The following is a 23,511-nucleotide window of genomic DNA, read 5'->3' as shown; positions in this document are numbered from 1 at the left end:
AATAAAGATTTTTGTCTAAAGACTAAGACTAAATCCAAAATAGCCGCCCCAAATTAACACTGGCATATATGTATTGCTAATATGATGTTTGTCCTATAAATACTTGGCATTTAACTGCACACAAAATATAGAAGTATGACTTTGACGTGATTTGGATATGTTGCTGCTGGTCAAACATTTATCATAAGAAAAACACTAGACACATCTGTTGGACATATGAACCACATCATGTCACATTATGACCTGCCCATTATACAGACTGAGAATGTTCTGCCCCCTGCTGGGGTTAAAGGCTCAATTTGTCCAAATGACTACAAACATAGTTTCTTACTCATGCAGATGGAATTTAATTGGTGGTGTCCATGTTTACTCTAAATAATCCCCAAAACATGCTTCAGTTTAGAATATATATATATATATATATATATATATATATATATATATATATATATATATATATATATATATATATATATATATATATATATATATATATATATATATATCTTAAGTAAACCTGCACTTCAAACTTGTTGACTTACAGATTTTACTTTAGTAACAAATATGTGCTCAAGTTACAGTTATCTTAAACACTGTAAATGCGACATATAGACTCTCTCAGTTAACTGTTTGCACACAATTTAACCTCTAAATGATCTCAGGTTTGTTTTTAATTTGACTTTTAAGTTGTCATTTCCAGGGTTTTGAGTACTTTCACCTTGTGTGGATGGCAGTGGCAGTTCAGATATTTTTAGACATTACTGAATAAAATCAAAACTGTCTGCACTGTTTGGCACCGCTAGATGTAAATGAATATGCCAGCAAGAGTTATGTGTCAAAGTTTGTGGCAATAAAAAGCCAGACATGGTTTACTTATATGACAGGTCTACATGCAGAACTAACACTCATTCTGATACTGAAGGTTTTTCTTAACTTTTGTTTTCTAGATGAGTACTCAGACTCTGATTCAGACTGAGCCCGCGGGGATCTTCATCAGCAGATATGTTTGATCCAACAAAATAAACCTTTTTACAGGAGGAAGTGCCACTGCTGAGAAGTCATCTGTACACATCCTTAGGTGTTCAATATGCTGAAAAGGTTACATTAACACTGAGTACAGTAGAAACCACATCAAGGTAACACTGACTGTCGGTTTGTTATGTGCATTTATTTGTAGTTTAGAGGCACTTCATGCAGTCTACTAGATATATAAAGAGAGGGAACCAGATCCTCTTTATCCTCTTTTCTTCTGCTGAGTAATGAAAGGTTCGAAGGTATTCCACACATAAATCAAGTCAAGACATTTAGGAAACACTGAAAAACTGATGTTTCAAGCATGTTGGTCTTTTTAGATGAGTTATTTACAGACCATTGCAAGTAGTTTATGAAAACTCTGTTCTTTGCCATGCCCAAACTAATATCCAGTGTGATAGATATGAAAATAATAAGATATGAAAGATGTAAAAATTATAAATGCCATGTTAAACCTGATGCTTAGACGACCATGAAGCTGTGAAATGATTTGGTCTCATCATGACTGAAATAATGACTCATTTTGACTGGGCCGTTACTGTGACCCTATTTACAGACATATTAAACACTAAATTAATGTCATTGGTTAATAAATGATTTAGAGGACTAATAATAAAGTGGTATTGTAACAAAGATGTTTTTAAATGGAAGTGCGACATAAGAGAATTGGAAAGAAAGGAGTTCCTGATGTGCGGCTGTCAGATATAAATTTACAGTATTACCATTTGTACAGTATCACAGATTGGTTGCAGGTTGGCTGGTTACAACCTCTGTCCAATTGTCTTAAGTCTACAGTGTATTTTTTTATAATGTGAGGATAATGTTCGCTTATCTTCCTTTAAATTCAGCTTTTGGGTGGACAGAGTTCCTGTGGCGTGCTGCACAGCATGGCAACCTTTTCTAAACATCTTTTGTGTTTGAGAGTTGTTGAGAATGAACAGAAATGATTTATATTTTCAAACCTGTTCAATGAACCCCAAAGTATGAGAGGCCGTCACGTTCCAGTTTGCCTGCTGTTATGTGCTTCTTACAACCCGAGTGTGTGTGTCACAATAACTAATAACAATGCATTATTGTTTTCTTAGATGCTAAATATCCTATATGTGAATCTTTATTGAAAAAAACAAATGTGTTTGCTTATTTTGATTGTCTTTAATTTTTTTTTTCACTTCTGCATGTAAGTTAGATTTTTCGCTTCTACTGAGAAATTAGACGCACTTGAACGCCACAGTGACTGTAATATACGCTGCACTTCATGAGTGTATCAACAGCACTGTGAATTGAAATCGTACACATGTGGCATCAGCGGCCTCTGATTTCCTGGAGGAATTTCAACCGGCAACTAACAGTTAACAAAACCCGTCCAAAGTTGCAATTACATCCAATAATGAATCACAATGATAATTTTTTTCTTCAGTGGCTCCATTTATATCAAGATATTTTTTTTTATTAATGATGCTATGAAAAACTTCCAAACATCTGCATTGCAAGAGATGCAGAAGACCCCGCTTCGACTGATGCTGATCTGAGTGATATGTCTTTGATTTCCTGTGAAAAACATGTATTGTTCCACAAAACTGTGAAAAACAGCTTGTTTACATAGTGTTTGTCAAATAATCCAAGGAGAGATTTCAGCCATCAAGGAAAATTTAAAAGGACAAGTTTATCATCATCATCAGTCATTATGCACTCACCCCAATGCTGATGGAAAGTCAGGTGAAGTTTTGTGGTCCAGAAAACATTTCTGGAGCTTTACAGCAAAACAGAGTTGCAGCATTCTCCTAAATGACTGAAGTAGATGGGGACTTGTTGCTCCAAACGGCATAATCAATGATCTAAAAAGGAGGTATTTACATCCTATGTGCACCTACTGGGGAGCAGACTAACACTATTAGCTTGGCAGCTTAAGTGAAGATTTCAGCTTTTAAAAAGATCTTTTCAAATCAATTTTGGATCCCTGGGCTTCCATAGACATGATTTACACCTGATGAGCTTTATGGAGCCATTTTAGTTTACGGTCAGTTGTTTTTTTCTGCTCTTGAAAACAAGTCTCCATCGACATCTGTTGTTTAAGAGAATGCCGCGATGCTGTGAACCTCCAGGAATGTTTGTCAAACCACAAAACTTCACTTTCCTTACCATCAACATGATCTTGAGTACATAAAGACTGGATCTTCGATTTGTTTGGGTGAATTCATCCTTTAATCCTTCAGATTATCTGAAAATTTCCACAATACCAAATCTCAAACTGATTTTTTTGGTTTTGTTTTTTGAACTGCTTTTTCCCCTTTGTACAAAAGATGTTGGAATAAAAACCAAACCTTTTTACAATAATGTCCAAATCACTTTATTGAAATCGTCACTATAAACTGATGTGAAGCCTTTTGTCAACGTTTTAAATACAAAAATACAGCTAAGTGTGGCTCCATGCTGTCCAAGACAGACCTCGTTGTCATCATTAACAAAGCACACCGAATTCAAAGTCGACAGAGGAGCACGTCACCTCTAACTTCATCCATACAGTCAGACGGATCACGTCCGCTTTTCAGAGCACAATCTGGAAGCCAGTGGAAACTTTTCCTCTCCTTCCCCCATAAATACAAATACTTCATAACATATTGTAGCATGAGGTTGTATAGAGAGCTGCAAATACGATGGTCTGTTTATATTATCAAATAGCATAATGCACTTGCATGATTGTGCTCGCAAAGTCTGCTGTACAAACGTTTATGTGAATATCTTTACATCAGACAAATCCATTAATGTAAGTGACAGACAGTATAACGAATATGATTGTCTATTCATAAATCTACTTCAGAATTAGCAGTCGTACATGATATAAGTTACTGAGAACAAGCTTCATTCATCGAGCATACTGTATAGTGTGGAAATTCTTCAGGCTGTTAAAGAAGCCATACAGTTTTTATTTTTCATTTGAAGCCACAGTCAAATACACTTCTGGTCCTATCCTGACTGTACACACACACACACACACACACACACACACACACACACACACACACACACACACTATTCTGGCTGTACAGTCAGTCCATTGCAGTAATGACCAGAAGATGGAGCCATAGAGTAGATTTAGACCCCGCACAAACTCACACAAGCCCAATATACACAAAAAAGGTCTCAAACAACAACAAAAACACACACATGTGTAAATGCAGTGAGGATTCATTACATGAGAACAATGTAAATAAAATTAAGTTGACATTTCATCTTTAAAATGCAAGAAATATGCGATTTTCTTTCTTTCTTTCTTTCTTTCTTTTTTTTTTTTAAAGATTAAGCCTCATGTTTGTGTGCCAACACTGGTCAAACAGTAAAACAGTAAAGGAATGATTTTGCACTCTTTCCAACAGCTGTGGTGTGGAATGATACATGAAGTGTGTCATATTATACTGTAGATACATACAAAGGCATCTGAAATCAATTGGAGGCTGTGACAATGACGCCAAATGTGCCGTATTTCCATCCAACCTGTAGCAACGCTTCGAGTGACTCTTCATTTTTAAAAATTGATTAAGGTATCAACTCCTCTGCGCGACAGTCGTGACATGCCTAATAATTAGGAAAGCATTAAGAAATACAGCGCTCAGGATCGAGGCACCCTGTGATTTAATTTCAAAAGGTTTTTTTTTAAACAATCAGAGATTGAATGGAGCGTGTCAGTACCTGAGATACAGTGTATAGGCTAAGGGCGTTGGTCACCTACGGATGTTTGTTTTAAAATGGATCTCACGGACATGCCATCAACATTTGTGTCACCTGAAGCCTTTGATAGGTGCAAAAGTAACAAGAAGCCAGTCACCTTTCAAATCACCTATCAACGGCTGATAGTATGGAAGCCCTGAACGGTCATGGGTCAGACATGTTTTCCTGTGATGAAGAGTTACATTTTATGTTTTCCTGAGATCATGAGATAGTTGTTTCCAATGAGATAACATATCATTTTGATCTCCATATAACAAACGTAACAACACTAATTTGAGATCACTATTTCTGCATCAGTTTTGTGCTTTTTTGCCTTGTTCAAAATTATTTTTTTTGAGTGAATGAATAAAAACGACTGAATGTAATGCTGTCAGTCGAACTAACTTCATCTTGTCAACACTGACATTTACTCAGGGACACCATAATAGACAAATCTTTCCTGGCTGCCTTGAAGGAAAGAGGTGTTTTCGGGAAAACAAAGCACATCATTCAGAGATAATCTCATTATCTCAGGAAATAATCTTTCGTGATAATGACATGAATAGCTCATGACACAAGAAAACAAAATACAACTCGTTATTACAGGACAACAGAGAAAATAACATGGTTGATGGCTGTTTGGGGCTTCCATATGATACTCCTTACCTAGCACACTACATTTTAAATATAAGAATGCCAGTTTAAATAATTTTTGGGGATAAAACATATGGAATAAAGTTTTATTTTGGTCTCATAATTTTGTCAAACAAGCAAATGGATTGGTGATACAAAGGAGTAAATCTTTTCTGCTCATTTTAAATATTTTTCTTGTACTTTCCATTTTAATTGCAGTACGGAACGACCCTGTTCTGTTACTGTTACTGAAATAGCGGCTTACGATCACAAAGGCTTTTGTTAAGTTATAGAGGAGAAACAGACTCTAAATTAGTACGTGCAATCTCTAGATTCAAATCTAACATCAGTCTTGCCCACATGTAGAAGCTAAAGGCTGCTGTCAGTATCGAAGACAGAACAGGAAAGTCGCGATGCTTCCATGATCACATTTATCACTGAACACGTCACAGAAAGCAGCGTGAAAAAAGCAAACTGTACAAAAAGCTGACCTTCTTTTACTCTTCTTCCTTCACAGTGAAAAACAAGCCTTTCTAGAAAAAGTCAATGGAACGGGAGCTGGTGCACAGCTGCGGTGAGGTCAGCCTCTTCTTTTTTGGCTTTTCTTGGAAGTCATCCTCCACGCTGATTGAAAGACATGTGTGAAAAGTTTATGCAGAGAATACCTTCAATTCTGACCCGAGCTCTTCGCTTCAGAGTGTCTATGTGTCACTGAAGCCTGATTTATTCAGTGGCTGGGCAGGCAGGAAGGACAGCTGAGGTGTCGTGATGAGAAGTCAAAAGCATGTGGCGACCTCAAGACGGCCCCTCCATGCATGACTCCAATGAAATATCGTTCTGAAGGCGGAGAAGCGTCCGTCTCGGTCAGCTGCCGGTAGTGTGGCGTTCACTTAGTCCGTCTGATTGTCTGCCAGCGCTCATGCTAGCTCAGGTCTCGCCTCCATTTCCCCACGAGATGCCGTGCGCGCTCGCATGTACTCGCTGGTCTGGGCCGCCTGACATCCATTACCCAGGCGCCACCTCCGTAACGCAAGGAAGGTGTTTACTCCGTACACACATGTCACCAGGAAGCCAAAGATCTGCAACAGGAGGTACAATGAGTTCGAGAAGGAACCACGGGACACACAGTTCCTGAAATGTGATCTTACAAATTAGCCAACGCCAATGTGATTAAGACTGGTGTTGTTACATTAGATCACATGAAACCTATGCAGACTAATAATATTAAGTCTAAAGGCTGACATGTTTTAAAAGTGCAAGTACGGACACATACAGACACATGAATTTAGCAAGAGTTGCAAAAAATACACACACACAAACACAAAAGGTCCAGTGTTACAAAAACAATTAAAAGTCAGCTTTCCCAATGAGACCTTTGCTGAGGTCTTATCTGACCCTCTTCTATTGCGTCAGTATATTTATACACATGAATAAATCCTTTGTGATGTGCCTGGCTAGGAAACTTGACTGATAAGAGGAGCCTTTTTAATGTGTGTTCTGTTTTGTATATCTTGGCAAAAGCGAATGGTTTGGACAACTCACCACGGCTGCTATTTCAGCTCCAGTGTTGTGGTTGATGCAGGCCAGCACCAAAGACGACAAGAAGAAGAAGAAGGTGCTGGCAGCCGTGTTAACCAGGTCCTGCAGGAGGAGACAGAAACAGAAAAGATAATATTAGACTCCAGATGTGCATCAGTGCTATTTTTATTTCATGAAAGAGAGCAGCTGATGCAGAGTTTTGCCATTCATCAATGCTGTCAGTGGTAGAGCCGGAAATTAAATTACAGAAATACTGTTCATGGAGGAGTACGTCAATCTTGTTTACACATAAACACATACAACTAAGGCATCATTTCCTTAATACAGCGGCAATACTTGAATTTAAGTACCAATAAAATTTGGTTTAGGTGTCTCACTTTAAGAACAACTAAATGCACTTTAAAAGAAAACCTCTGCATAAAATATAACAAAATACTGTCTGCTGTAAGTAATTCCGACAGTAAGGGGCCTTGAGCATCGAGTCATACATGTCCACAAAACATATTAGGCTGACGGAGCCTCTCCAGGCTTAGAAGTGGATGAGATAATGAATAAACTGAATAACGATATCGTCAAACTTTCATCAAACTTCATAGAGTTGGCTTAACACTTTAATTCAATCTACCTAAAACACTTGAAGGAAACGTTGACCTAAAAATGAAAAATTAAGCAATTATCTGTTTTCTTCCACAAAACATCTCTGGAGCTTCACAGTAAAACAATGTTGTGACGTTCTCCTGAGCAAACAGAAGTAGATGGGACTTTAAAAAGAACATACAATGGCTCCATACAGCATCATTTTTTTTTTTTGGTGAACTTCTCATTTAAAGCTACAATAATACAAAAGTTGCTCCTGAAGTTTTTGCATTTTCAACACACCAAAGACATTTTTCCTTACCGCAGGAGGCGTTTGTTACACCACATCTACTACGTACCCCTGCATATTATTCCAAACACTGATATAATCGTGACTTTTGAAATGTATTTCAAAATGAATGCTGTGCGAGAGTACAGTGGAGCTGTATCTTTTATAAGACCAGTGCTACTGTTAATCTCTTTTACAGTCCAAAAACATTTGACGCCTTCTTGACACCTTTATTTTGCAACACGGCTGATGCAACATCCAGGTAGGACATCCTGGATGTTGTGGTACCATGCTGAACAAACAAAGAGTCTTCACGCCCATCTAACCTGCTAGACTGGATCCTTGTGCTTCACTATGTTAAAACAGCAGGGGAGCAAAAGAAGCCAACAGCACATACTTAAAAGCCACCTAGCACCTCATATTACACACAAACAGGCACATAACTCCCTCCACCCCGCTCCTTTATTACACGTGAGACGGAGAATGAAAGAGATACCACTCTTTGATGTTTCGCTGACTGTTTTCAGCAGCGCAGACGGTGAGGGAAGGGTTAATAATAAAGTGCTCAGCGTGACTGGGGCACGGCCCTCGTGATCAGATGCGTGATTGTGATCATGGCAAACATGGTCTCTCATATGACACACAATGCTCAGTACACACACACGCACAAAACAGACACTGTGGTTTAATTGGTAACGCATTAATATGGAGCCATAACACGTCAGGCTAACTGGCACCAGTGTTATTATCCTAACCTTCAGAAGAACAAGCACACAATCAACCTACATCCCGACACACATTCAGGCGCAGCGCACTACAAACGCTGCTCACATTTACACACACACACGCACACATTTATCTCGCCCAACTGGTTAAACAGGAAATACGGCGTATTCACGTCCCAGTGTCCTGTTCTCATGTGCAGAGGAGCTTTCCTGCCGTTTTCAGATCCCATATTCTCACCAGATCCAGTCTGTTCAGTCTCTGCGCTTTACCCTTTTCCACATTCCACGTTTTCACCAGGCCAGCACTCTGTAAAACCTTAAATAACACATGCACAGACTGGACCAAACCACTGGCTCTCCGGCTTATTATTGGCTCTTACTGCAGTTTTACAAACCTCTTTCTATCTGCTGAGACTCAGAGTACTGAACCAAGCTGGTATGCTTTCAAAGTATATGAATTACGTCGTTATTAATCTCGGAAGTTAAGTTTAATATGAATCCATTGCATTCAACCCCTGGATAAGAAGTCACACATTTTGGGAACCGCTTGAATCCTTGGTCAACCTAGACCAACTATGTACACACTGATGAAAAGCACAAAGCCCCACGTTTACTCCATGGGAAATTTTAAGTTTGTCATTTTCAGGTTCATAATTTATGTTGGGTTACTTCTAGAAAAGGTTTACATGCTTTAATATATATTAAAAAAAACATCATTACATTACATTATTACTGCCCAGCACTGTAGCACTGTATTGTGACGTGTGTGTGGATTCACCAAGTGACATAATTGATGGTGGTACTTTGAGGAGCACTGTTTTCTGTGGGAGAGAGGAGCTTTTATTGGAATTAACTTAGGGCTTTTTTAACTTTTAAGACATTTTAGATGAACAAAAACTTTAAACACTGAAGGTAAGGAATAAACAGAAAAGCATAATAGGTCTTTAAAACAAATGTATCAAGGGTGCATTTCAGATTGCAACATTTAACACATCCCAATAATAACATTAAAAGAATAGAATAGATTGCCCTACATTTGTGACAGCTTTGCTTCTGAAAACAAGACTCTGAATCACTAAAGTTTTCTCTTTGAAGTTTTTTTCTTACAGAGGCTCCCACGGTCAAGGCTGTATGTAAACATCTGTAAAAATAATACTTTTCCTTAGTTTATGGGTTTTGAGCACAAAAAAGGGGCTAAATCATATCAAAACCAGATACTGTTCTATGTCACTGGATGTGGTTCTGTGTTTCAGATGTGCTCTCGAGACAGCAGCTAGAAATACTCACTGGACTGCTACTATGGAAACCTTAAAGGATGCAGCACAACGCTAATTATAAAAATCTATTCTCTTGACAGCTGCAGCGAGTCACACAGGGCCAGCAAGCTTTTATGCGGGGATGAAACATCTCTCCGGCTTCTACATCTATGCCCTGATTCTTTCTGTAACGAAAATAAAGATAGGAGACAAGTATTTCCATGTCTTTTGTCTGCTTGTGTGGCAAACTTCAGCTGTCAAAACCAAGAGAGCTTTTATTGGATTCCACTTGCAAGTTAAGTAAACACAACATGAGTAAAGTGGTCTCTGGTCTAAACTGATGATAGATGAATGACCATAGCTAATAATAACCACAGACCTCAGCTGTGTGTGTGTGTGGATTCAGCAGAGATGAAGATCATTAACGGCAGAATAACATGGACTCAAGCAGAGAAACAAGGATGGATTAAAATATAGACAACATATGTAAACTATGTTAAAACCCGTCAGGAATCCTAATCCTTTGCATCGAATATTATCCATTCAGTTTACACTAGAGTATACAGTGATCCTCAGTGAATGCTTTGAAGCTGGTTTGCGAGCGCAGAAGGGATGCAATGAAGAAGAATACAACACTGCTTTACATTTTATTTGCAGTCAACTTTTCTTGACCTACTTTCTTCGTGTTTTAACTCACTCAGATCATTCAGACATCACACAACGCTACAAACATCCATAAATCTGGGAAATCAAAGAGAAAATAAGGCACTCCGTTATAACTTTCTGATCTTGGCTCATACCTTTGGTATTTTAACTTGGTATAAAGACTAATCCATCCATCCAGGTGAATATTGTCTGCACAGTGCTAATGGGAACTGCTATAAACCAGACAATCATGAGTTTCTAAAGCCACGTTTCCACAGCAGGAACTTTCCCCAGGGACGAGGAACATTTGGAGGAAAGTGCCCTTCGACTGCAGGGACCACAGTTTAAATTAAGTTCCAGGGACATCATTTTACTCCCCAAAAGGTCCCTGCTCGAGAGGAAGTACTTTCCAAGAGTACTGGAAGATTGGGAGTGGGGCTTGCAGTGCATTTCAGTATGGTCGAGTATTCACAGGGCAGACAAATCAACATAGAGTTACAGAACTAAGCATGCAACACATCTTTGTTGTACAGTTACACACAAAAATGATGTGTGACTACAATTACTGCCACTGCAGTCAAGTTGCTTGGATATCCACTGTCATAGCTACATCATTTTATGCTTTTGGACATTTGTGTAAATTTGTTGTCAGTGTGACCTTGACCTCTGAACTTTGGCCACCAAAAAAAAAACCAAGTGATCAAGTGCACAATTTGAACCACATTTTAAGAAACTACCTTGTGATGTGTTTCTGAGATATCATGTTCATAAGAATGGGGTGGACAGACAGCTGAAAAGCATTTTTTAACATGTCAGTTGACCTATTTGCCTAATCTGTGGGCCTATCAGACGACGGTGGAAGTGCAGACAACAATGGGCTGAAGGATTTTTTTTAGTTCCTCAAAAAAGTAGTTCCTGGATTCATGCAGATTTGTCAAAATGTAAACAAATATGCCACAAATACAAGTATGTTGGCAGCTGAACTTTTATAATAAAAAGCGTATATGGCAAATTGTAACAACTTAGGTCAAGAGAGACATTTTTGTGACCTAACAGATACAGACAGTAGCTTTTTGTTACAACCTAAGTGTGTTAAGGCTGTGAGAGGTCCAGTCAGGCCCGACCAACTGCCTAGTTCCCTCAGAAGTAAGTTAATTCATGCATTAACTGTAATGAGATACTGTCTGCCCCTAGAACAAAACAACCTGAATGTATTGGGCACACAAACAGTTGCTCTCCTTTTAAAAGGAGAAAAACAGCCCTCTACCTCCCCTTCGGACTGTGAATGTCCTTCCCTGTCCTCATGGTTGCCCCCTTTTCTGTCCCACAACCCCTCAGCGCTGGCGACAGTTATTTGGCCGTGGGAATTAGGAAAACAATGCACTGAGTAGCCCGCTTTTATCTGTAGCCAGTTGCGCAAAGCTCATTCATGCAAAAGTCACCGAGTGGCTTTACAACAAGGTCCCTGGAATTGCATTCATTTTGGTGTTGAAGGGGAGTTAGAGGAGGTTAGGGCCTGTGTTTCCCCCTCTGCACTGCCAAAGTCATCACAGAGGGTGAACTGGAGGAGATGGGATCACGTAGCACATAATTGTACGATCGAAACTCTCCTTCTGAGACCCTCGGCCGCATCATAAAACAGCTCCCTCCACAGAGAGGGAAACATCAGCCCCGGTCCAGTTTGGGAACGGAGGAAGGCAGCAGAGGGGTTAACAGTTGGCTAACAACACTCTGAAATGATTACTCATGGTGAAATCCCCAGCGGCTCAATGTGACTGGAGCAGCTTTGAACTTGACGGACATAAACAGACTGGGGTGCAATCTACAAGTGTCGAGTGGAAGTGAGCATCACAGGCTTGTTACCTACTAAAGTCTGGAGCAACACCTACTATGACACTTTCTTCAGCTAACCAAGCGGCAATGAGCAGCAGACGGTCGGTGCACACAGAGAATTTGTTGTCCTGGAAATTTTCTTTTCTTCTTCACAAGATATGAAAGATATTTTCATGCTTAGCAGCATGTTTCCAGCAATACCAATGAGTCAAACCACAGCCCACCACACTGCAACTGCTTTGAAGAACAACCTCTTCTCTGGGCCTTATGGCAACACACAACCAAACTTGCTTCGACACGTCTGTGTGCAAAAACGCACAAAAACAATGCATGTTTTTCTAAGCTATTTATCGCCTGAGTGGAAAAATAATTATCTAGTCAGAGCTGTCATGAGTTAGGCCAGCGAGCCTCAGGAGAGAAGGAACAGAACATCTCAGAAAAAGATCGAACAGGAGGATTTTAGATCATATGAACGGCCTCTCGGAGACTGTGAAAAACTTTCATTTGGTGTCGCTCTGCCAAAAGTAGAAGCCAGAGGCACACCCTCTCTCATGTTTGAGGTGGAATATTGTAGCAGGGATACCATAAAGCAATCTGATAGCTATGGTTGGATTTGGACATCTGGTTTAACATCCACTGCTTTACTAGAATATGTACGCTGTGTGGCCTGTGTGGAAATACTGCTTTTTTCCACTCTCCTCTGTAAAGGATACTTGGCTGCAGCTCAGAACACACCAACGTGTGTATGTAGGCAAATTCAGAAAGACAACCGACATCTGATGGAGAACACCCACCAGGTCGTTTGCTTACAGCTGACAACGCAGATCCTGGTGGTAACACTGAAAATGTGTGCCCTCCCAGACAGTTCCAAGCAGGAAGGCTAGTGGCTGTACACACAGCTAAAATGCTAAAATGTTGATGTTAAGCGTGTATTATCGGGTTTATCATGGTCACCATTGTATGTTTAACATGATAGCATGCTATCATTTGATTAAAGCTGCGGTGAGCTTTACTTTCTTATTGAAACAAGTGTTAAATAGCTCTATATTCCACAAGTAGCCATGTCTCCTCTTCCTGCTCATGCAGCAAAAGAGAAAAAACATTTCTGGTATCCCCGCCCACTTAATCCAATCAGGCATGATGATACCAGTGGTCTTTTGTCTCAAACTTGTGCTGCTTGTCAAGAAACGGTGCAACGACAGATTTCACTGTGTGCTTACCGTGAGGCTCCAGTTGACATGGGGCACCTTGGTGTGCAGGTTGAGGCTGAAGATCAAGAGGAGGACTCCCGTCACCACGAAGGCACTGCAGCTGACAAACTCGAAGAAGTAGACCCCTCCACAGGGAGAACACATCATTATTGTCTCTATGCAGATGAATCCAATAAGTGACAGAACCTGAATAGAGAGAGACAGGAGAGGGCCAACATAAGGAGATGTTGAGTAAAATATATACGGTTTATTTTTACACAATAACACCGCGTCTTTGATTTGTATGACTGGAATCTGGATCTCCCATAGTTTGAGGCAAATATATAATACTACATATAACATCATAACAAAATGCTCATTAGTTATACTTAAGCATAAAGGGTACTGTAGGTCAACCCCTTTTCTGTAACTCCTGTTTGTTAATGCAGAAATTCCAGGCTCTCCAGATGATGAAGTGATAGTCCTATGAATAGACCGGAGGCCATGAGGAGATCTCATGAGTCCCACTCCTGGCAGCCTCTGAAGATGCCTCCATCCCGCCAAGTTCCATCAACAAACCACAGTATGGGAAGAATTCTGCTATTTAGGTGTTCTCCTGCCATCTAGACCCTGACGAAACCACACACAGATTACCGATTGGCTCAGACCGGTCCAAGTCCCAGAGACATAACAGACCTAAAGAAAATGCCACTGCCACACATTAAGACCTGAAGCAGCCAAAGTCAAACCAGTTTAGACCAGATCTGCTTGGTCGGGACAGTTTTGATGTTTTGTTATTTTATGTTGATATAATAAATTGCATAATGATGGGTTCTGACTTGAGGGATGATTGTAGGTTAAACTGTAAGAAAAAGCCCATGGCAAGGTTTTGAGCACAACCACTGAAATATTTTCACTCTCTGCATCAGAATCATTATTTGTGCCTTAAAGATCAATTTCACTGTCAACAAGGCATGTCCTGTTGTCCTGTGTCTTCTCTACGTTTCTCTCTCGTCTATGCACTAGAGGTACACAGTGACCAAGTCATAAACAAGACCAGAGTGTATCAAGACCGAGACAAGACAAAGTCTTTGAGGGGTTGAGACCAAGTCAAGAGCGAGACCAGGGCAGTTCCATTGTCTGGGGAGAACCCTGACAAGGTAGGTTTACTCTAAATGTGACCATAATTTGAAAAGCTTCAGTTCTCTAACCCAGAAGCTTTGTTCATAGTTAATGTAAAGGACTTAAAGCTAGGGTCTGTGATGTTGTTCAGAAACACATTTTGTTATACTGGGTGAAATGGTCCTGCTATCCTGAGAGTAGTCAATACATTATGTATTCAGAAAAAGGAATGAAAATAATCAGACTTCTGTGGCAGCTGCAGGACTGAGAAAAAGCTGACCAATCCCTGTTATTCGGCCTGAACAGCACGGATAGGTCAGATGCCTTCATGTCTCGTTCTGCCTGCGCCCCCCTCTGTCCCTCCCTCCTCCGCGCGTGCACGCATGCATACGCTACGTTACGGAGGAACTTAGAGGAGGTGCCACTTTCAAATCTTGCTAGCTCTCCAGGATTGTAGCCCTAGCTTTAAATATGAAATGAGATTTGTCATCACAGTGTTTGGGTACATTAGGTACAAATGTTCATGGGTGAAAAGTATGTATTTATTTTCCAATTCATTAATTTGCAAAGGCTACTTAGACGTTGCATGAAATTCTTGCTGGTGTAATTTCATACCAAGTAATTTTTAATTTTGATGGCTGATTTAGAAACTTCCATAGCAGACATAAAACAACGAAAAATGATAAGTGACAACTAGAGTGGATAAAACTGAGATTTAGCAAAATATTTTGCCAAGACATGGTTTCCATGAAGACATGTGGAATGTCTGTAAGAAGTAACACAGTTACAACACACGAGAGCAGAAAACACTTTGAAAACACTCAAAGGCAGAGTAGAGTTTCTAATAAGCTGCAAGAGTCAGTCATTTCCTCCATAAACAGACGACTGAAGTGCTGCCTCATTAGCAGTGCCTTCCCCATCAGCAAGACACTGACAGTCTCACATGGTTGCTTTGATGACTAGATAAAAGTTTGCAAGGTAATGATCTGGCCCAAACTATTCAGTTTTTTCAGTGAATTCCGTGCAGTCTTAAGTAGGGAGGCACGTGGATTGCACTGTGGTGGTTTTGCTTTAGTCTCAAACAGGGAAAATTGGGGTTGTTTTTTATTCTTGCATATGAGTTTGAGTAAATATGATACCCTGGCAGTGATTATTGGAGGCAATGTGGACAACCTCAAGCTTGGAAGAGCACTAGTCACACTCAAGCTCATGGCGAGTGGGCCTTTTGACTCACAAATCATCCTCAAACCCGGGTACCGACCTTTTTTCAGTCCATCTCCTTTGTTACATTGGGGCAATAAAGTCAATGGGATTGTGCAGGCATGAGTCTCGGGATGTGGTCAGTGAGGGAAGGATGAACATTGGAGAGATGATCACATGTCACTTAGTGTAAGGCCAACCGACATGAAACCATGGAGTGAAGTGAAATGATGATGCAGATTAAGTGGATGACACAGAGGGGGAGCGGGAAACTGATATCTAAGAAGCATCTAGGCCAGGCCCCATAGATATACTATGAACAAACTGTTTAAAGGTGTAATTTGTAAAATATGATCACAATCAAAAGGTTCCTCCAAAAACATAGGGGGCAGTATATCACCAGAGTAACTAATGATTGCTGCTCTCCTAGATGTGAACACGGCTGGACCACAAAGTGGGACTGAAGACCGCCTCCGATGCTAACTGAAACAAGGTGTACAATACAGAGGTGATTTACATGTCAGGCGAGGACAAGAGAGGCGCGCAGTGGGAGAGAAGCGTCAGAATGTGAAAATGGACTGCAGAGCTTGAATATTTTCACATCTTACTTGGTGAATCGAGGACAAACCAGACACGGTTGCGGCAAAACAAACCAAGACTTTGTTAGTGAGTTTTATTTTGTTTATGATGAGTGTGAATGAAGTGTTTTAAGATGAGCTAATGAGGCAGTTAAACTCATCTTAGAGCGGTCAAAGAGACAAACTTAAATTCAGACGTATGCTGTTGTATTTTTGTGTTTAGCAAGGAATACAGAAGTAAGATGATTTAACTTCTTGACAATTTATGGTTGTTTTGTTATTTTTTTACGTGAACAGCTGGCATATATCTGCAGGCTGAAACAATGGGGGCTATCTAACAATTGCTTCTTGCTGCTACAAAGTATTATTTTGAGACTGGGGAGGCCGGGGCTAGCTGGCTAGCAAGCTAACTTCAATTGACATCTCAGCAAAAATTCTGGCCATATTTTACAAATTGCTCTTTGAAAACCGAGAGTTATCGATAGAGGACATTCAACACCACAATGCTCCATACATCCATTAACTTGTCCTATTTGACACAGTGTGATGTAACCCACACCCACATGGGGCTCCTGATGGCTCCAAAATAAGCGCAATATCAAACAATCTTAAAATCCTCACAAATGTTTGGCCTACATAACAAATGACATAACCAGAATAGATGAATACAGTCAGTATCAAGCAGACACACATATCACTGGCCGAGACTGTATGCAAAGCTATGTTCAGACTGATGGAGTGAGAGCTGTCACCTACTGATTGTATCTGTTTATGTGTATTGATGTGTGCATAATAGGCCTAACTTCTAAAGGTGTAAGAGGGACAATGATTTGCAAAATCTGTGCTGAAAATAGACTTACAGTGAACGGGTATCTTTGCTCAATTTCGGTGTGCCTATTTGGGGGATTTTTTTAAGTAGTGGAACTTAAACAATTGTACAGCTGAGTTTTATCTATCTTATCTAGAGATAAGACATCTGTCACCTTTCTGTCTTTTGCATAAAAGTCGCTTGGAAGCTGTTGTATCAGACACTTTGATCATTGTGTATCATGGAGCTAACTTCTCAAAAGCAGTCATGTTAAAAAAGCTTTCAAGATCAACACTTCTTAAAGTACTGAAACCCAATGATGATTTTCATCCAATCTGAATCCAACACAAAACCACTGCAGCTAGTTGCATCTCATTGCATGACACTGCTGCACAAAAGCATCTGAGAACAAAACAGCCTCATTAGCAGAAGACCCCTCCTCCTCTCCTCTGGCTCTCAGCAGCTCAAAAGCCTTCCAACTGTTTGGTTGTGATGTCACCACACAGGAAACACTTAAACGCCGCAGATAGTAACGCATGACCAGTAGGTGCATTACCATTGATGATAAAGAAAAGACACAAGAAACAAATCCACATGGCCGTCCATTATCAACGCTGCTGTCGAAGCCTCATTAGAGCATGCAGCTGGATAGTAGTGTGTCTGTAACTGTAACACAACCACAAAGGTTACACCCAAACAAGAGTGGAGGGCTGCTTGGGCTGGGGGATGATGTAATGTCTCTCGTAGAAAACACATTGCTTTCCCCAAGTCCCTGTGTAGCAGGTGTCACACAGCCACGGGGGAGGAGCAGGGGGGGGATCACAAGGCACCATACTGGCTAATCTTGTAAGTAATGATTTTGTGTCAACCTTCACCCCAATGCAACCTGTTCATCGTGCATGATCATGCGCGCACATCCTTATCTTTGGGATTATGCACATTATTAGTTGCCTTTAGAGGCCTCTTACACTCAGATCACCCTCTTATACACCATCTGTTGAGGACAGGAAAATAAATGGAGGAGAAAAGAGGCCTAACGGTGGAGACTATGCAACACTAGATGCTACAGTCGAAGCGCTATGGGACCTTACAAAACACACAAAAAAAAGCATCCAAAATGTTGAATATCCTTCAGCACGAGCCCACAGCTGTGCATGTGATGGAAAATGTAGTCTGACTGCCGGTTATATTTCAATCCAGAGGATAAGGTAAGCATGAGTGGATGTTGGTTTCTTGTTGTCTTTATGTCTCCCTTCAAGCTCCCAATAAGTAATGTTTCAACCAGCAGAGAATGCGGCATCTCTTTCAGAGCAGGAAGTGCTCGCTGACATTTAGAAGCATCTGGTAACTTCATTACAAAACATCCACAGACTGTGTGAAAAGAAACTGTACAATAAATTTTAATTACCACTTGCTACGATAGTTCTTTAAAAAGAGAAACGTGGTTTCACGAGTGAACTGATCATGAAACCATGAGGCTTGCTGTGAAAACAAAGAGAGTTTGACTGGTGTGACTGTCAGGCCCTACAAGGTATCAAATTGCTGTCAGTGTAGAAGGACATGAGCTGAATATCAGCCGGACTCTGTTGACCCTATCTCAGTAAAGAGACAAAGACAAACCGGCTGTTAGGGTGGACACGCCTCGGTCAGGTTACATCCCACAGGGGGTTGTTTCTGATCAGTATAGGGTCAGCAGCAGAAGCCATCCATTCATCCAAGGCACGACGTGTTGACTGGAGCTTTAGTGTGAAGCAACTACAGGCAACGACTTAGCAGCCCGGTCTGCGCAGAGGGAAACAGAGAATTTCTCAGTGAACGTAGGTCAGTGCAAAGGTCAGAGTGGTGTGTAACAACTGCCTTAGTGCAAAACAAGGCCTGGGTGTGGAGGTAATATAATCAACATTTGCTCGACAAAGGCATAAGGAAGCATGGACGTTGCCAGAAGGGTGGGCGAGGAATTTAGATCCACTAATGCTTGAGCGATGATTGGCAAAACTGACATCATCACAAAAGCTTTATTCAATCAGTATTGAACACAGCAGGACCATTATTCCTCCATGTGCAAAAAATGTACTGTACTGTGCGAGTCCATTCTGCATTGATGCTAATCATTAGCTCATATGACAGAGTTCTCATTAACAAAACACGACCACTGCCCTCTCAGCCAAAGAACAACTTTCCGTTAACACAGTGATGTAAAAAACAGGAACAACACCTCTTTGGCACAGAGGGGTTTACAGATTAAGCAGAAACAGTGCATCACAGCACATCACAAGTCAGCTCTGCACTGTCATCCATCAGTTTCTGAAAGATCCTCTCATAGCCTGCGCTGACACCGATGTTGAACGATTAAAAGAATGAGCAGTAAGAAATGTGCGCCAGTGAAGCCATTAACATCTGGCAGAGAGCCTCGTAGGCCCCCTCTAAGATACTGAATGCGAACCTGGATGACTTTCAATGGTCTTGTCCTTGTCAGCGAAGGAGCCATGACTGGCTCAAACTGGAAAATCAGTATCAGCCCTGAACAAACAAATCGAGTAAATAAAAAGTGTCAACAGAAGATTAGTAATAGTAACTCAGATCATGCTTATATCGTTCTATTTACATTAGCTGCAGCATAACTGTTTTTAGTGCATGCATCAAATAAAGGTTTTAGAAACTCTCAGGCAAAGAGAAAATGTGCTTTTCTGCAACATTTGCATTCTATTTGTATAAGCATGCGTGGTGCAATATTGTGTGCAGGCTTTATTTACATATTTTTGCACATGTGGGCATTGGTGTTAAATGATCTGAGACTGGGGCTCACATACTGAACTTAAATATTTTTTTGGTGTAAACCCAAATGGTTAGTCCACAAACTGTCAAAAACACCAATTGTCCCGTGAGACTGTGACCTTGTTAGTGCCACAAATAAATATTATTTTTTATTTAGGCAAAGTCTTTGAACAGCTGCTTGAGTTAAGTCAGCAATTAACATGCAAGAAAGTTGGCTTATTTAGTTAAATAAGGAAGGCTTTGTCAGCAAAACATATAAAGTATAGTATAGTATAATACAGTAAAACAGGGTACACAAAAATGTGAGAGACTACTCAGGAATGAGTTAGGCATGAATCAGGATCTAACATATAATGGATCAATTGTGTGAATTGAGAAATTCCTGAAAAACTGCTATTTTGAGGTACAAAAAGAGTAACTAACGATTAAGTAATTAGTAGTTAATGAGTCTACTTGGTAAATACTCAATATTATGTTTCACTTTACTGAGTGAATGAATGAATGAATGAACAAATGGTTACTAGTTTGCACCACTCAGTTGTTAGTTCATAGTTAATCAGGAACAGCTCATAAGTAAAGTTGTCAGTATGGTAATTCACATTTATTCATGAATTAATTGTTACCTAATGATTTATTATGGTATCACCCAGGTTTGTTCTCTAGAAACTCACCATCTACCATATAGTCCCTGAATACCAGTTTTTCAGGAGATACTTGTTAACAATTCATCGACTATCAAGTTGTTCCTGATTCAGCCCTGGGCCTTACGTGTAGCCAATTTGTTGAACAAAATGTTTATTTTCTAATGCAAGAAATCAAAAGTACACACTGTATTAGTAAGGACATTCAGGTATTGTTACGGCACAAGTATCAAGAATCTGAAAAGCTGCCGAGACACTATAATGTTACCAAGTGGAATCTCATTATGTATGGGCGATCATTTTAGAGGCATGGAGCCAGGCACAAGCATGACTGCCAGCCCAGTAATATGGTTTTATTGGACTGCATTTCTTTATCTGTGCTACTGCGCCAGGAATGTTAAAGAAATGCAGAAATCAAATGTTGAGGAGCCAAGCTACAGTCAATATTCTCTCATCTGCTGTAAAACAGATGAAGACTTTAGAATATGAATCCTCTTCTGAGATACCGCCTCCTCCAAACGTCTCCTCCAAACGTCTCCCACGCTGATGACAGATGGCGTCCAATCCTAACTTCCCACATACACAGAGGTAAACATCACAGGTGTGTGCAACAGTAAGGCCTGACTGTGCTCCTCTGTAAAAACCTGTGGGACGCGCAGCCACCCACAAAGATATGAACATTTTCTAAGGTGAAACTAAAGTTGAAGTAAAAGAAAGCTAAAGTGAAGCAGCAGGGAAGCCAGGACAAATCCACAACAGTCTGGACTTTTGGTTTGCTTGTGATATCCACAAACATTGTTAGAGGTAATTGCTAGATTCCTCAATGCCACGGTTTCTCTCCTGCTGCGGACACACTGCTCCACGTGAGCGTGCAGGCTCCAGAAGGAGTTTTTTTGGCACCAGAAGAAGAGAAATTGCTCTGGCTTGATAGATATTTCCTCTTCTGCTGAATTGTCAGAGCGTTGGGAGCACTCATTCGGCTTTGTTGTTGCCTCGGTCTCAGCTCAGACATCTGGTTTAGGTGTACAGATGTGGGGGAAAATGTGTTTTTTCAAGGGCCCACTGTGTCCTGACAAAGAACTGGTGATAATCATTCGGCGTTTCAGGAGCTGATCATCTTCACCGGTATCATCAGGTCGATTTCTGAATAGATCTTACAGTTGCTAAACAAGAAATCCTGGGCTACTGGACACTGCATTACTGGACCATTTTGTTGGAGCCAATGTGAACCCTTCAAAATAAGAGTCTGCTGAAAAAAAAATTAACACACATTCACATGTTTGGCAAGCTGTGTAAAGCAGGGCTGAATTGAGATCTTTGAGCAACCCCACCCCTACACCTTCGCATGTCATGACCAGGGGTACATCTGTTAGAGATGTTGTGCATATTAAGCCAGGGGAATCTGAATTAACGCGTTAATATTTAGGGATGTAAGTAATACGAAATCTATTAACGAACACAGCAAAGTAGTTTCAGCTTCGTGGAGTTATTTGATCCATATGTTAGCGACTGCTTAGTAGCGTCATAGTTTGTTTTACTCACTTTTATGATCTCTGAACATGGCAGCAGTGTGCACACACTTACCACTTCGACCACCTTTAAAATCCCGAGGTAGGACTTGAGGTACTCCACGTCGCAGCGTATCCCTCCCAGAACGTTCCTGGCGTGGACGGGCTCGGTGGTGGGCTGGTAGGGGCTGCTGGCCCCGGAGATCATGGAGGTGTTGGAGGCCTCTCCGTCAAAGCCCTCCGGCTCCTCGGCGGTCCTCATGATGATGATTTCGGGAACGACGCTGGACTCTCGGCTAGAAACGCTGCGACATATAAAACCCCACGCTGGCCGCCTGTCTCCACCTCACGGCGCAGGTTGTGTTTCATAAAAGCACACTTTGTTCCACGCGGGGCTGGAAGTGGATGGAGAGGGAAAACAAACAAGCAAAAAAAAAAAAAAAACCTGACTGACCACTTTTTTTTTTTCACAGCCACCCCGCGGGGAGACGGCCGCGGACAGTGCGCTGTAACATTACGCGCAGGAAAATCCGGCTGCTGTCCGTCTGAACGTGACCCCGCGGCGTTTTTCCTCCTGCGTACGGCGTCGCGTCCCTCTGCAATAGGCGCACTTGTAACTATGTTAGGCGGGTCACTTGTGTCACTTCACCGCGGACGATTCTGGGGTAGTTTGAGCAGCACGGAGGAGGAAGAGAGCACGACCGGGCTGCGTGACGCGTCCCCCCGCGACCGAGAGAGAGAGAGAGAGAGAGAGAGAGAGAAAACATCCACCCGTCACAACCCAGAAGAACCGAGAGCGGACCGCGTTGTTTCCTATTGTAAAGTTGAGCTCTTCCCCGCAGCAGCCACAGTGAGTGAGGCTGTCCATACGCCGCTCCGCTCGCTATGGATGCGAGGCAGACTTGTCTCCGCCCCTCTGAGAACTGCACATTCTTGTGCAGGCTCTGCGCCCGTTTTAAGTGCTCCCAAACAGCCTGCAAAAAACGAACTCAGCCGGAACCACGCCGACAGGACCGAGAGCTTTCTTTCTTTCTTTTGTCTTTCTTTCTCCTCGACTGGTCTCTTTCTCATCATCCATCGTTCACACGCCTGCAAGTTACCTCCAACCAGGGCCTGAAGAAATTGTTTCTCTATTCTCCAGAGGATAACAATGTGGCTGCAGCTCTTTTTTAAAGAGTTGGGATAGCCCACCACTACAATAGTCAAAATCCCTGGCTGTCCCTCTGCTGCAGGGCTGTTAGATGCAACAATAAAAAACAAAACAAAAACAGGATGGTCCCACCAACTTATTAAAAAAAAGAGTGGTGTGGAAAGTCAATAACAGCCATTTTTCTTCAACTTGATCGATACAACAGTGACAATAAATCGTCCAGATTTTTTTTTCTCCAGATGTCATGTCAGTCATGTTATGTAAATTTTCAGAATTCAGGGATAGGCCCAATTTTCTTTTAAATGA

The 23,511-nt window shown here is 41.1% G+C and overlaps 2 protein-coding genes across 2 annotated transcripts in view; one reads left to right on the top strand and one right to left on the bottom strand.

The window, feature by feature from the left end:
- Window positions 1-4,063, top strand: part of cmtm3 (CKLF-like MARVEL transmembrane domain containing 3) — a 10,647-nt gene extending 6,584 nt beyond the window's left edge. Inside the window, exon 5 of the mRNA XM_037096827.1 lies at window positions 948-4,063. Within this exon, the coding sequence (XP_036952722.1) occupies window positions 948-976 (29 nt within the window). The 3' untranslated portion in view covers window positions 977-4,063. The remainder of the gene's footprint in view (window positions 1-947) is intronic.
- Window positions 3,364-23,511, bottom strand: cmtm4 (CKLF-like MARVEL transmembrane domain containing 4). The gene is made up of 4 exons (XM_037096826.1): window positions 22,132-23,511; window positions 13,454-13,630; window positions 6,913-7,011; window positions 3,364-6,449 (listed from the first exon to the last, which is right to left on the bottom strand). Exons 1-4 carry the CDS (start codon window positions 22,315-22,317, stop codon window positions 6,288-6,290), a joined length of 624 nt encoding a protein of 207 aa, XP_036952721.1. The 5' UTR covers window positions 22,318-23,511; the 3' UTR covers window positions 3,364-6,287.

Source organism: Acanthopagrus latus, chromosome 4 (genome assembly GCF_904848185.1).
Source record: "Acanthopagrus latus isolate v.2019 chromosome 4, fAcaLat1.1, whole genome shotgun sequence".
Classification (NCBI taxonomy): Eukaryota; Metazoa; Chordata; class Actinopteri; order Spariformes; family Sparidae; genus Acanthopagrus; species Acanthopagrus latus.
The sequence above is the reverse complement of the archived record's forward strand: the minus strand, read 5'-3'. Positions and strand labels throughout refer to the sequence as shown.

Coding starts and splice junctions, on each gene's coding strand:
- cmtm4 (XM_037096826.1), bottom strand. CDS start 22,317: ATGAGGACCGCCGAGGAGCCGGAGGGCTTTGACGGAGAGGCCTCCAAC. Junction 13,631..22,131: donor TTTTAAAGGTGGTCGAAGTG/GTAAGTGTGTGC, acceptor CTCTCTATTCAG/GTTCTGTCACTTATTGGATT. Junction 6,450..6,912: donor GAGCTGAAATAGCAGCCGTG/GTGAGTTGTCCA, acceptor CTCCTGTTGCAG/ATCTTTGGCTTCCTGGTGAC.